Consider the following 14,377-nt stretch of genomic DNA (forward strand, 5'->3'; position numbering starts at 1 on the left):
ATATTTCTTTTTGAAATATATGAGAAGAATTAAAACATTTTTCTACTTTACAGTAAGGCAAAATTGGGGTAAACGTTGGGCCTGAAAATGGGAGTTGAAAAAGAAAAGCCTGAAGGTGTTTTCCCGGCAATAAAATATAAAAAACGCGGGGCTGGCCGTTTGGTAGAAGGTAGTTGTCAATCAAATAAAATAAAATTAAGAGCTAAGAGCTAAGAAAGAGACGCCAAAATCCAAACAACACAGAGAGAGAGAGCCTTGCAGATGGATCCCTCTCCTGTTAAATCCTTCCATTTCTCTCCAATGTCACCTCTTTTCCCTTTCTTCTCCTCTCCTATGTTCATGGTGCCTTCTTCACTTTTATATGGGCAAAGGAGACTCTCCAAAATGCGAGGATGGAAATGGAATGCCAACTAAGCTTCCTTCGCCCGTCGTCGGGCCACAAAGTTTTTACGATGTTTCCCTCGTCGATGCTCCTATTCTCTTGCTTTTCTATTTTCACAACGCTATTCGCCAGGAACTCTGCAATCTCCACAGCTTGGCGGTTACGGCTTTGGAGAGTGTGTCTGACTCTGAACGACGTGACTTGATGATTGAGCTCCGTCGAAGATTTCAGTTCCTTCAACTTGCACAGGAGTATCACTGTGCTGTGGAAGATGAGGTTGGGCTATAATTCGATTTTGTTTTCTTTCCTTTAAATCAAAATTTGTTACCTAATCAGCAGCTAAACAGGCTATTACTGGAATTTTTTCATGAGCTGCTAGCGCTTTCTGGAAACCAGTTCTCTTCACTGTGGTCTATCAATTGAGCACTAAAATTTTAGGGCACCTAGGGTAGGAAGATTTTCATTTTAAGTATTTTAATTGAATAATGCAACATCTGTTGTTGGAAATGAAAGAGGAAGAAATCATCATTATGGCAATTATTCCAAACTAGCAGTCAAATAACTCTTAACTTGTAATGATTTAGATCTATGTTTAACGAATGTAATATGCCGTATAGATTGCATAAACTCCTCTAACAATTATAGTTGTTCATTTCAAGACAACAGTAATCAATCCAAGTAGCCAGAGCGAGGGTTTTTTTTATAATTTTTTTAGCAGAATGAGATTTTAACCAACCTCTTTTGACAAATTTATTCACTTCAATTTGCAGTCTCGATTATAGTCTCATAAAAGATTTTCTTCTGACAGGTTATCTTTGTAGCGCTAGACGTCCATATTAAAAATGTTGCACATGCGTATTCCCTTGAACATAACAGCATAGACAACTTCTTTAACTATGTTTTTGATTCTCTGGATTCATTGACGGAGGGAAATAAAGATGATCCTGAGCCATTTGAAGAACTTGTATCAGGCATTGCTACCATGCAATCTTCCCTTTGTCACCATATGTTGAAAGAAGAAGAGCAGGTAGGCACTTACTTTCTTTTGCCAATGGTTGTTGAATTGCCAAATACTGCCTCACTATATCTTAATGTAATTAGCTCCTTAATCTTATTAGATAATCCACTGCTTAATTTTTCTCAAGCTGTTCCCTGTAGAGAACATGCTTCACTAAGTTGGAATAGCTTTCTTATTGTTGCAATTTTATAACGCTTACCTTATTGTTGGACTGCACTTCTTCATACTTTGTAGATATGTTGCTTAAAATAGGCATTGCTGCGATACTCCTGTCATACTCCAACTTGCACAGGAGTTCCTTCAACATAAGATGGAAGGCCATTTTTCGAATTTATTTTAGGTTCAGTTTCTCATGGAAATTCGAAAAATGGCCTTCCATCTTATGTTTCTTAGTTCTTGTACTTGATCCTATTCTCCCATCAGCATGTGGATCACCACCACACTTGAACAGGTGCAGGTTATCGACTTCTTGCAAAACTGCAACCAAGGTTCAAAACGAAGAAAAGTATAATGAGAATTAATAGTCATAAATGGTAGAGGGCGAGCCTTGGCGCAACGGTAAAACGTTGTTGCCGTGTGACCAGAGGTCACGGGTTCGAGTCTTAGGAGCGGCCTCGAGCTTATGCTGTAATTTATCATACAAAGTTTATAGTCATCTGGGTGGCCTTCGGAACCAAGGCCTATTACTCGGTACCATAGTTGTCAAATAGAGATTCGACTCGTGAATCAAAATTTTCATTTTGTGAATCATGACTCGTGAATTGAATGGAATTGTAATATTCTGTTAAAATTCATAATATTATAAAAAAATAAAATATTTACCATGTTGAAGTCAAAATATTATCAAATATTAGTCTAGAAATGCAATTTTAAAGTCAAAAAAGAAATCATATCAACCAAGTACTTAAAATTCAAATCTAATGCAAATGTAATCCTAATAAAACTAATTCACAAATTGGACTCTGTTTAATAACTTAGTGGAGATGGAGAGTTTGAGTTTCTGACTCTGTTTTTTTACCTTGTTGTCGACTTGATAATGATGGAATGAAACTAGTTTGAGTTGATAACTTGATAAATAACAATGGGACTAGAGTAGAGTGAGTTTAGTAGTTAGTGTTGTTGAAGTTTTGATGAACTGTGATGAAGATCCGGCTCAAAATAGAGCCGAATCGAATCGTATGATTCAAACCGCAAATCCTAAGCTTCTGTTATAATTTAGATTCACCCTATAGATTTGGCTCGAAATAGAGCTGAATCGAATTGAATTGACAATTCTAGAATCGTCAGATTCTAATAACAGCGCGTACAATGCCGCATGTACAAAATGAGGGATTGCTGACAAATGGAGACAATATAGATCAGAAAAACCTGAAGGAGGGATTGTTACTATGATCGTTACAAAAGTTTTGCATGTTGCTGCTACTGGTCTTCATTCCTCTTATTATTTGTAGCACGTAATTGTTTCCACTTTTCATTCATTGACAAGAGGGATATAATATAGAGGGAATCATCAAATGAATATCTTAGGAACTTTCAATCACTACTGAGTTCTATATGACTTACGGTTAATGATTTAAATGTCTGTTCTGTATGCTAAAAAATTTATGACAATGGGATGCAGGTATTTCCTTTGCTTCTGCAGCAGTTCTCTCCCAGAGAACAGGCTTCACTTGCATGGCAGTTCTTTTACGTTATTCCTGTTACCCTGCTCAAGGAACTTCTGCCGTGGATGATCTCTTTTCTTTGTCTAGAAAAACAAGTGGATGTCATCCGCTGTATCAAAGAAATTGTACCCCCTGAAAAATCATTGCAGGAGGTATTACCTAGCTTAATTCTATATTTGAACTTATCTTCAAATTAAGGATCTTACTAAATAATATTTGTAGGTCGTGAATTCTTGGCTTCATAGGAATGATCAATCTTCTTTGGGGACTTTCACAAATATTAGAAAAGAAGTTCCTGATAAATCTGCATGTATGAGAAGAGCAGCACAATTGCACTTCTCCAAAAGTCCATTGGAAAAGAGGAAGAAGAAAAACTGTGTTCAAACCTGTGTTGGAGGTAACGGGATTGAGTATCTCTATATTTTGCATCGTATCATCAGGAAAGATTTGAAAGAAATACATGAAGAGGCACTCCACAGAACTTGCTCAAGTTGTTTAAATATAGATTCAGTCGTACTCCAGTTAAAATTCCTTTCTGATATCATAATCTTCTACAGGTAATTGAAACGGCACCTATAGTACTTCTCTGTAATTAAGTTTCAAAGTATGTACATGTTTGTGTATATATAAATAAATAACCCTTTATTCTTAATTTCTCTGTTCAATTATATATTCCTAACTTATTTTAGTTATACAGCCATGCACTGAAGAAGTTCGTATACCCTGAGCTAAAAGAAAACGATCACTTGTCTACTTTCCCTGATGAACAGTTTCTCATAGAAACTCCAATTAAACATCTACATCAGTTGCTACAGCATGATGCTCAAAATGATTTACCTTTGGCGAAGTTTGCAGAGAAGATTTGCCAGGAACTAGAGTCTTTTGTTATGGATATTAGCAAATGGTTCTATTTTCAAGAAACAGAGGTACCATATTGTTCGTTTTGTTATTTCCCTTGTAAATTTTTTGGAAGGCTTAACTTAATACCAGTGATTACTAACTATCAGAAGATTCTCTGAATTACATTCTTTGACACTTTCTGGTTTGTACCAGGTGTTTCCCCTTATTAGCAAGAACTGTAGTAGTGATACACAGCAGCAGCTTCTGCATATGAGCCTTCATCTGATACCATTGGGACTGCTAAAGTGTGCAATGCCTTGGTTAGCAGCTCATTTGTCCGAGAATGAAGCCAGTTCCCTTCTCCACAGCATAAACCAGGGTGATTTTGTAGCCAATAAATCTTTTCAATCTCTTCTACTTGAGTGGTTTAGTAGCGGCTATTCACCAAAAACCTCCAATGGTTATTTTGGAAAGAACTTGCGAACCATATTCAATAAACAGTGCTCATATCTACCTGAGAAAATTACAAGTAGGCATACATGTACAGAATCAAGACCTAGTAAGATAGAAATGATCTCTGCAAACAAAGGAAAGATGATTCTGTCATATGCGCCTCCAGGACCCCCAAAAAATGAATCATTTGGGACATCTTACGCAAGTGAAGTAAATCTGCACTTATTTTTTCCGGGAACAAAAAGATCGGTTCAACATTTTCCCAAATTTCCTGGTGGAGAGAGTTCTATGACATCTGTTCTTGATGAACCAAAACCAGCAGACATCATCTTTTTTGTTCACAAGGCTCTGAGAAAAGACTTGGATTACCTCGTCTCTGGTTCAGCCAAATTAGCTGGAAACACTGGGTTTCTTAAGGAGTTCAGCAGGCGGTTCAATCTCCTGCGGCTTCGTTATCACTTTCATAGTGCCACTGAGGATGAAATAGCCTTTCCTTCTCTGGAAATGAACGGAGAAATGCAAAATATTAGTGTTTCCTATTCAATTGACCACAAGCTTGAAGCTGAATATTTCAACAGGATTTCCCTCATTTTAGAGAAGCTGTCTGATATTTTAGTTTCTAATGTTAATTTAAGCATTCAGGATCACAGGTTGGTGAAATACAATAAGCTTTGCATGAAACTCCATCAAACATGCAAATCAATGCATAAATTACTTTCAGATCATATTCATCATGAAGAAATTGAACTTTGGCCCTTATTTAGAAAAATTTCGATCAAGGAACAAGAAAAGATCATAGGACAAATGCTAGGGGGAGCCAGAGCAGAAACCATACAAGATTTGATACCATGGCTGATTGACTCTTTAACACACACAGAACAGGATGCCGTGATGTCCTCATTGCGTCAGGTAACAAAGAACACAATGTTTAATGAATGGTTAGCAGAATGGTTGGAAGGGCATGGAACGGATTACGTGTCGGAGGAGTCAAAAGCTTCTTTAACTTCAGATCCATTGGAGATCATCTTGAAATACCTGCCTAAAGATGCTTCTGGTAAACAAGGTGACATCCTTTGCGAGAAGGGCATTGAGATATCTAAAAAAGATTGCGCCAGTGCTAATATTGACACAGGGGGAAACTGCAATTTGGATAGTAACACAAAGCTTTGTAATGGTGACCAAGAGAATGAACATCCAGAGTGTGAAAAACTAGTCAGCAAAGGTGAAATCAAGAGATGCAATGAAGAAACTGATGTCAGAGTTGATATAGAGAAGCCAGATCAACCTTTTCAATCAAATGTAGAGTCTGGGATTCATGAGCAGCTTTTGACCATGAGTCAGGATGATCTGCAGGCTGCAATAAGAAAGGCCTCTTGTGACCCATCCTTGGATCCTCAGAAGAAATCGTATATAATGCAGTACCTACTAATGAGGTTAGCATGAGTTATTTCTTTCAATTAACAACTAAATAATATTTTTACAGTAGGAAAATAGTACATGGTCTATGATCTTCTAAGGTTAATATGGTAAACACCTTTCACGTGCCGTGTCACGACATAACCTGCGCAGGAAGATAACATGATGATAGAATAGATTTTTATGCAAAATGAAGCATTTTTAATTCTTTCCATGATTTTGGATGAATAACATCCAATTTGTTTTTTTTTTTTTTTTAATGTTAGAAAAAACAAGCACACTGTGTTGAAGTGATGACTAAAATTGTAAAATTTGGATACCTAGAAAATCAACAACTTCATAAATAGGATCTTTAATTCATTGAAAAATTTCCATAAAGCAAAAAGGAAAAAATTTATACGACTCAAGTAGGCAGCTTATTCTTTCAAAATTATGGCCACATGGACTGATAGTTGCTCAAGACAATGTCAATAACAAATTCAACATACAGTTGGCAGATGACAATTCATCATGGTCTTTCTTTTGGTCATTCTTTATATGTTCAACATAAAATGATAGAATTATGAAATAGCCTCTGTGCTTTTTCAGCCGTTGGATTGTTCAAGGACGGATATCTAAAGCAACCATCTCAAGTGATGGAGAAAAGATTCCAGGGCAGTATTTGACATATTTTGACGCTCGCAGAGTAACATTGGGTTGTAAACACTATAAAAGGAACTGTAAGCTTGTCACGCCTTGTTGTAACAAGATCTATACATGCATACGTTGCCATGATGAGGAGGCTGATCATGCAACAGACAGGTATATAAAAAGTACAAATGAAATTCTGTTCATTGTTTTTCGAAGTTGCTTCTCTCCTTTGTTCTTTTATCCGTTTCATCAATTATTGTACAGGAGAGCTATAACTCAGATGATGTGCATGAAATGCTTGGTGATTCAACCCATTGGAAAGACATGCATAACTGCCCCGTGTAAGAATTTATCAATGGGACGATACTACTGCAGGATCTGCAAATTGTTTGATGATGACAGGTGATTCCTCTTTTTGCATTTTTCTTACTGTTACTTTAAACTTCTGTTTTTTTTTCTTCTCATTGAATTGGTCAATCTCTGCCCACAAAAAGCTTCCAAGTATCTTGATTCCATGCCAGCCCGCCACTTTTTCCCTTTCATGGCTAATATTTGTGGAATCAATCTGTTATATATGAATTCAATTGAAGACAAGATGTTTAGTCTGAATTCCTGATATCATTGCAAGGTATACTGCCATTGATCTAAAATTGAACTGAACTTACAGAGTGGCAAAGATGAGAAAAATGTTAAACAAAAAAAAGGGCATTGAGTTTTTTTTTTTTTTTTTTTTTTTTTTTTATGGAAAAAAGGGCATTGAGTTATTCAGTGGCATATGGGATCTTTTTAATTAATGATGCTCACATGAATTTGCGAGTTCGAATTGTTTTCAGTAAAACTTAGATAATCGAATCTAGAACTCATACCTAGCTGCACATGATTTTTTTTTCTTCGAAACCCCTTAGAAATTCGAAGGGCAGTGCACGAAAAATCAAATCGTACCTGTTTATCAAAAGAACATTTTTGAACTTGAGATCTTGACTTAACATGGTGTAATCTCATCAATTCCTAATGAATTGGGCATCATAACCACCACAAACAAGAAGCTATTTCATGCCCTAGTGCTTGCCAATTACTCCCTCCATTCTCAAATAAGTGTCGTTTTAGATAATTGTTTTTGTTCTTTTTTAAGTGTCGTTTTCGTTTTTCAATAAAATTTAGTATAGTTTTTTGGTCTAAGCATTTAAATTTTGTCTTGATTTATGTGTTTTTTAAGCTTTCAAAGTTTCTTCTCCAATCATTATAGGAGAGAGAATTTTTATTTAGTTAATCCATGTAAATTTATTAATTTAAGTGCATATTAATTGTATTTCTTAATTTGTGTGAAAATTCTAAAACGACACTTATTTGAGAATGGAGGGAGTATTTCATTTAATGATCTTAAAAGTTAAAATTGAATTGTCTGCATTTGAAGATAAGGCATTGACAACTGATTTTTGTGAGTAAATAAGTAAGAGCATACATACAATTCTTTGATTGGTTTAAAGCTATTGTCGCCTTGCAGGATCAATAGGCATGACTCAGAAATAGTGTGGTTTTAACTCGTAATCTTGAGTGTCTTTGTCTCTCGTTATGATGCTTGATTAGCTGCTAAGAAATCAGCATGGTCTTTCATTTTGCTGATACGGCTGGAACTTATTATTGGCTGTTCAGTATTTGCGAAATATCATCCTATGCTGACATGTAGTTGCGCTATAATTGATACTTTAGCACAATTATATCATGTAATTTGTCATTATCTTAAATTTTGAAATAATTATATGCAAGTCCCATGTTAAGAAAAGTTTATAGTAGATAATAAGAAATTACTACTTCACATCCATAACTTGCACAGCTGATTAAAAAGTTGAAGTTGCGAGTTTCAGAGGATTTGTGTGTTTTTGTGTAAGGTATTGTCTAAGAATAACATAATAAGTACACATTTCATCTTACTTTGCCAATATAGCCCGTCCACTAAACCAACAAATTTGGGTTTATGCTATATGGATGATTATTTCTCTTACTTATTTTTCGTAGATTTTAACAATCCTTCATATCTTTCTCTATTGACTTGTCACTGGTTAAGCCTAAATATGTGTTGGGTTTTTGACAACCTTTAACAGGGAAATCTACCACTGCCCTTACTGTAACCTCTGCAGATTAGGGAGGGGGTTAGGCATTGACTACTTTCATTGTATGAATTGCAACGCATGCATGTCACGGTCTCTTAGGGTTCACACATGCAGAGAGAAATGCCTGGAAGAAAATTGCCCAATTTGCCATGAGTACATATTTACATCAAGTGCCCCAGTAAAATCCCTTCCTTGTGGTCATCTGATGCACTCAGCATGTTTTCAGGTATTCACCTTCATCGATTCTGATGCTCTTCAGGAAATTTTATTTCATATTTTATCCAGTTTTTCACAGTCCTTTTGATACTGCTGCCAGGATTACACATGTACTCACTATATATGCCCTATCTGTAGCAAGTCACTTGGAGATATGCAGGTCAGTTATCTAGGAATTTTCATCCACCTGTTTCTCAACAGTTTAGTTATACTAAGCTCATTCGTGTATATCATAAAGCTGTTTATTTTTTGAAGTTAACTGATTGTGATTTAAGTTGGGAAAATTGCATAAAAGCACCTTGTGATTCAAGGCTTTTCAGAGTGAGACTTGTGATTTAGTTCGTGAATAACACTGCCCTGTTGTACCCTTCAGATAATGACAAATTGTTAAAACCGTTAATAGCTAATGATGTGACTGGTTGACACGACACTAAGTTATCCTGCCACATGAACATTCAGTAACAGTTTTCATATTAGATTTGGACCCTGGTGTATGGAATTTTCTAAAAAGTAACATAGTGAACGTTAGGGAACATTTATCTCCTCCTACAATCTCGGGGTTTTCTTGGTGTATGAAATTGCAAATATTATGAATGCTCTTGTTCAGATGTTTACGTTCTATTCTCCTGCAAGTTTGATTTGATTTATTGTTTGATATTGTGGAAAAGTTTTCTAGTTTTGTAAGAATGTTTTTCAGGTGTATTTTAAGATGTTGGACACATTATTGGCTGAAGTGAAAATGCCAGATGAATATTGCGGCAAAACTCAGGTTCATGAAGCTCTTGCGCTAATCTTTCTTTTATGATCTACAAAACCTATATCTATTTTTATTAACAGTTAAAGATATTGCAGGCCATACTATGTAATGATTGTGAGAAGAGAGGAGCTGCTGCTTTCCATTGGCATTATCACAAATGTCCATACTGTGGCTCTTACAACACCAGGCTCCTGTGAAAAACTATAAGCCAGTAAATATTCTTTCCTTCAGATGCTTGTGTCTTGAAATATGACAGTGTACATATTCATTGTTCTATCTCGTGCATTGCAAAATCAAGATCTTCTTGTTTTGTTTGTATCCTTAATTTATTCTTGATGTCTTCTTTCTCTATCTAAGAATTTCTTCGAAAATTCGAAAACTTTTCTTGAATGGACCATTTTGGATTGGATTGTGTTGTAACTATTATTCTATCAAGATGATGCCCACAATATGTGGTTTTCTTAGTTTTCTTCGAATTACTGTCATGCATGCCAGAACACAGCAAAAGGCTGTAAAATACTCCTGGTTTATTCTTTTAATCTAATTGTGGGTGTATTAAAAACTTTGGAAAATGTGAAGAACTGTTTGACTTTACATATGAACTCTATACTGAAAATTAGAACTAGCTATCTAAATTAGATTTAGATGCTGAAAGAAGATGTGAATAGAAGACAAGATTATGGATGGAATGTCGAAAACTTGCAGTAACATTAAAACACTAGGAATAATTATATGTATAAAAACACTAAATAGCTTACCAAAATTGCCGGACTAGTGGAGTAGTTTTGGTATAAACTCTTCTGCCCTTTTTCTCTTCATTTGCATTCTATACTTTTGTGGTAGTTTGATAGATATATGACGAATATATCTCACTAACTCCTCTACTGAATACGTTCTAGTTCTAACCTAACAATTGGACCAAAATCAGCAAAATTTGATCAATGCTATTGAGAAAAAACAAAATGAATTATAGAAATAGCAGAATTCTACAGTAGGATAAGAACAAAAAAGGAAAAATATATGAGTCCAAAACTGTGGGGTTTACTCTATAATCAATGTAAATGTAGGAATGAAAAATAATCCGTGATGCGAAACGGAAAAATAATAATAAAAGAATTGAAATCACAGTACTTTTATCCAGCTGAAGGCACTATATCTAGGTAGCAGAAAGAAGTGTTGATTCATCAATTGACACTAGTAAGACTGAAGCAGGAAGCAGCATTCTTCAGTTCATTCTCAGCTACATGCTCAATTGATTGTGTTGTGTCCTTGAGTGATTCTTCTAGGCTGAGAACAGAAAACAATCATCAGCAAAACAAACCATTAAACTAACAACCTAAACACCGGAATAAAAAAAAAAAAAAATACCTCGACTTGTATCCCTCTTTAGAATCAATGTATGATTGTCCTCATCATAAATTTGAGCAATTTGTTGGATAGGTAGAGGCTGACAGTGAATTGAATTGGTATTATCATTATTACTATTACTAGTATTAGTATGAGTAGGAGCAGTAGCATAGGGATGATGAACCCATAAACAATCCTTAGAATCTAAAGAAGAAGAAGCATTAGTGATATTAGAGTTGGAGGAATGGTGGTGTGAAACAGGCAAAGCATTCGAAATAGCAAAAAGATCAAACGGATTATTAGTCGGAGGAGCCATTCCGAGGTTTAATTGAGAAGCAACATCATCAGCCAAAGAAGAGATCTGGTGCTGGTGCTGGTGCTGGTGCTGGTGTTGCCTGTACATATGAAGGTGAGTATTAACAGCATGTAGCTCTTCTTGAGTCTGTCTAATCTGCAACTGCAATTGATTGATGACACCCAAACAGCCGTGTACCGGATATCTATCACGAATATAAGCTTGATAAATAATAGAACGCATAGCTTCTTGTTTTTGAGTGGCATCAAGTTTTTCCAGTATCTTATTAATGTTCCTTACCCCAAATAATTTATGTGCATTCTGAAACATCTTTGTTTGATCAGGTGGAAAATAAGGTGCCAATGGACACTCTGTTGAACACTTCCTTCTTTGGTATTTGCACGCAGCACATGCTTGGCTGCTGCCACCCTTCAAGGTCATATCTCAAACATCAAAATCTTAGGAGAAAAACAAGCAATTATTTAATAATTTTCTTCTTCTTCTTGTTTATTAAGGAGATGATAATTAAATTAAAAATTGTAGAAAAAGAGAGAAAAGAAGTGTGGAGATTGTTCAAAACTGAAATGGGTTAAGGTAAAACATTTTCAGGTGTGATATCAGCGGATTTGATGGGCATCAAGATAGACCAAGTAAAACAGGAATTTACTATGCTACTTTTTTTTTTAATTTAACTGCACTCAAATAATTAAACCTTATGTTATGTATTTTCATGTTATCATTTTATTACTTTTTTAATGAATTGTATTTGATTTAAATGGTGACAAGTGGGGAACAAATAGAATAAATGTAGCATAGGAAAACAGTGAACAGAGAAACCGAAATTATTGGGAGATGAACTGAAGTATTTATACGACCGTTAGGTACAAATGTCAATAGTTTAGCAGTCTCCTATTTTTAGGGTCAAATCCATCTAGTTTTGGTTCTTCCACCTTTCTCTTTTTCTTATTTCAATTTAATTTTTTTCCGGCTGCATTCAATCTACTAGTAATCTTCTGCAACTTTATAGGTGTTTTAAATTCTATTATATATTAGGGTTAATTACAAATAACTACCTGTGGTTTGGCCGATTTGCGATGTGGTACCTGTGGTATTTTTTTTTTGCAAACACAACCCTATGGTTGCAAAATTTTACATGTTTTTTTTTACTTTGCCAAATTTGGCCAATAACGATTTCGAAATAAAAAAATTCAAGAGCTAAATAATATTTTAAGCAACTTTAATTCTTCAACTTTTTAGGTTTAAGGTCATTTAGGTGTTGTTTTTTATGAGAGAGAAAGATAATGTTTAGAGAAAGAAAACTCCGAAAATGATGATTTTGAAAAATTAAGAATATGGTTCCATAGTAAATATGATACCAAACAAGTTTAATTCTTGAAAATTTTTATTTCAAAGTCGTTATCGGCCAAATTTGGCAAAGTAAAAAAAACATGTAAAATTTTGCAACCATAGGATTGTGTTTGCAAAAAAAAAAAAAAATACCACAGGTACCATATCGCAAATTGACCAAACCACAGGGTAGTTATTTGTAATTAACCCTATATATTATTTCTACTTGTACATTTTTAACATAAATACACTAGTATTTAGTTTTTTTCTTTTTTCTCTTTCTAATAACAAGTGATGACTTACAAAAACAAATATTTTAGTAAGGGATAAGGTGTACAAATACCTTAATATTTACAACTAGAGGCTATTTTACTCTTAAGGTCTAAAAGTATACAATTTTACCGCTAACGTTAGCAAATTGGATCAATTTCAAACATAATTATAAAATACAGATATTGTGTGATGTAATAATAGAATTGGAAATTAATATTTTTAAATTCGGCGAAATATTGATTTTTTTATCCAAATTGTTCAAATACCATATATATATACACACACACATAATTCATGTCTAATTATATGTTTATGATCTGTTAAAATGATGCACATGTAAAGTGTGAATGATAAGATTCACGGCCGAGAAGGTAGTTTGATGAAGTATTTTTTTAAATTGACCCAAAGGATAAAATTGTATTTGGCTGCCAACTTTAGAAATATTATTTCAAACGTTAGGGTAAAATTGCTCTTGACTATAAACATTGAGAGTATTTTTACATGTTATCATTGTTAATAATATAAGGCACTATATTTTATTTCCCAGATTCAGATGGCCTTAAACAGTTGTTGAATTTTCGTTTTCTTATCCTAAATCTTAATTATATTTAAAATTCAACTAACAATAGTTCAATATATTCAATTTGAATATGAGTCCGGATAATTGATGTATGAAAGCAAAAACAAATTTTTGGAAAACTGAAATGAACAGTTGAACTAACATCTTAGATAACATAAATCTTTCATAACAAGTAGAGCTCCATTAATAACTCTGTTATTTATACCAATTGTTTTGAATTTGAACATTGAACCAGATATAATATATTTATTAGAGGTGATAATTATTGGTTCTGTATGGAACTAATTTACATTTCAATTACAACATCAGGAAACATTTATCTCCTCCTCCTACGATCTCGGGGTTTTTTCATTTTTCTGTTGTATGAAATTGCAAACATTATTATATGAAGGCTCTTGTTCAGATGTTCCAGAAAATAATCATCAGCAAAACAAACAGTGAGACATAAAAATAAAAAAAGAATTAATACCTTGACTCATAACCCTCTTTAGAATCAATATAGGATTGTGTGTCCTTGAGTGATTCTAGTATTAGTATTAGTATGAGTAGTAGCAGTAGCATAGAGATGATGAACCCATAAACAATCCTCAGAATCTAAAGAAGAAGAAGAAGCATTGGTGATATTAGAGTTGGAGGAATGGTGCTGTGAAACAGGCAATGCATTCGAAATAGCGAAAAGATCAAACGTCGGAGGAGCCATTCCGAGATGCTGATGGTGCTCTTCTTGAGTCTGTCTGATCTGCAATTGCAATTGGTTGATGACACCCAAACAGCCGTGTACCGGATATCTATCACGAATATAAGCTTGATAAATAATAGAACGCATAGCTTCTTTTTTTTTTTGAGTGGCATCAAGTTTTTTCAGCATCTTAATGATATTCTTTACCCCAAATAATTTATGTGCATTATGAAACATCTTTGTCTGATCAGGTGGAAAATAAGGTGCCAAAGGACACTCTGTTGAACACTTTCTTCTTTGGTATTTACACGCAGCACATGCTTGGCTGCTGCTACCCTTCAGGGTCATATCTCAAACATCAAAAATCTT

The 14,377-nt window shown here is 34.5% G+C and overlaps 2 protein-coding genes across 5 annotated transcripts; one reads left to right on the forward strand and one right to left on the reverse strand.

Annotated features, from left to right (window-relative positions):
* The first annotated feature begins 202 nt into the window (after positions 1-202).
* Positions 203-11,993, forward strand: LOC136231581 (zinc finger protein BRUTUS-like At1g74770). Of its 4 annotated transcripts, XR_010689984.1 has the most exons (15): positions 203-658; positions 1,191-1,409; positions 3,022-3,216; positions 3,287-3,621; positions 3,762-3,990; positions 4,118-5,790; positions 6,362-6,574; positions 6,668-6,805; positions 8,506-8,740; positions 8,831-8,890; positions 9,428-9,499; positions 9,583-9,698; positions 11,096-11,243; positions 11,474-11,565; positions 11,739-11,993. XR_010689984.1 is itself a non-coding variant. In XM_066020761.1 (13 exons), exons 1-12 carry the CDS (start codon positions 362-364, stop codon positions 9,682-9,684), a joined length of 3,768 nt encoding a protein of 1,255 aa, XP_065876833.1. In that variant the 5' UTR covers positions 203-361; the 3' UTR covers positions 9,685-9,698; positions 11,474-11,728. The 4 variants fall into 4 exon arrangements, 2 of the variants coding, with proteins under 2 accessions (XP_065876833.1, XP_065876834.1); XR_010689959.1 differs by lacking the exon at positions 11,096-11,243 and having other exon boundaries at positions 11,739-11,992; XM_066020761.1 differs by lacking the exons at positions 11,096-11,243; positions 11,739-11,993 and having other exon boundaries at positions 11,474-11,728.
* Positions 10,672-11,636, reverse strand: LOC136231618 (LOB domain-containing protein 27). The gene is given in 3 exon segments (XM_066020763.1): positions 10,672-10,774; positions 10,856-10,895; positions 10,898-11,636. Coding segments are annotated over 3 exon segments (816 nt in total). The 5' UTR covers positions 11,571-11,636.
* Positions 11,994-14,377: the final 2,384 nt, after the last annotated feature.

This window comes from Euphorbia lathyris, chromosome 1, assembly GCF_963576675.1.
Source record: "Euphorbia lathyris chromosome 1, ddEupLath1.1, whole genome shotgun sequence".
NCBI classification, from domain to species: Eukaryota; Viridiplantae; Streptophyta; class Magnoliopsida; order Malpighiales; family Euphorbiaceae; genus Euphorbia; species Euphorbia lathyris.

Excerpts from the sequence above, each read along its gene's own strand:
- LOC136231581 (XM_066020761.1), top strand. The coding sequence starts at position 362 with ATGGGCAAAGGAGACTCTCCAAAATGCGAGGATGGAAATGGAATGCCA. Across the intron at positions 3,217-3,286 it reads CTGAAAAATCATTGCAGGAG|GTCGTGAATTCTTGGCTTCA; the intron begins GTATTACCTAGC and ends TAATATTTGTAG. Across the intron at positions 8,741-8,830 it reads TGCACTCAGCATGTTTTCAG|GATTACACATGTACTCACTA; the intron begins GTATTCACCTTC and ends TACTGCTGCCAG.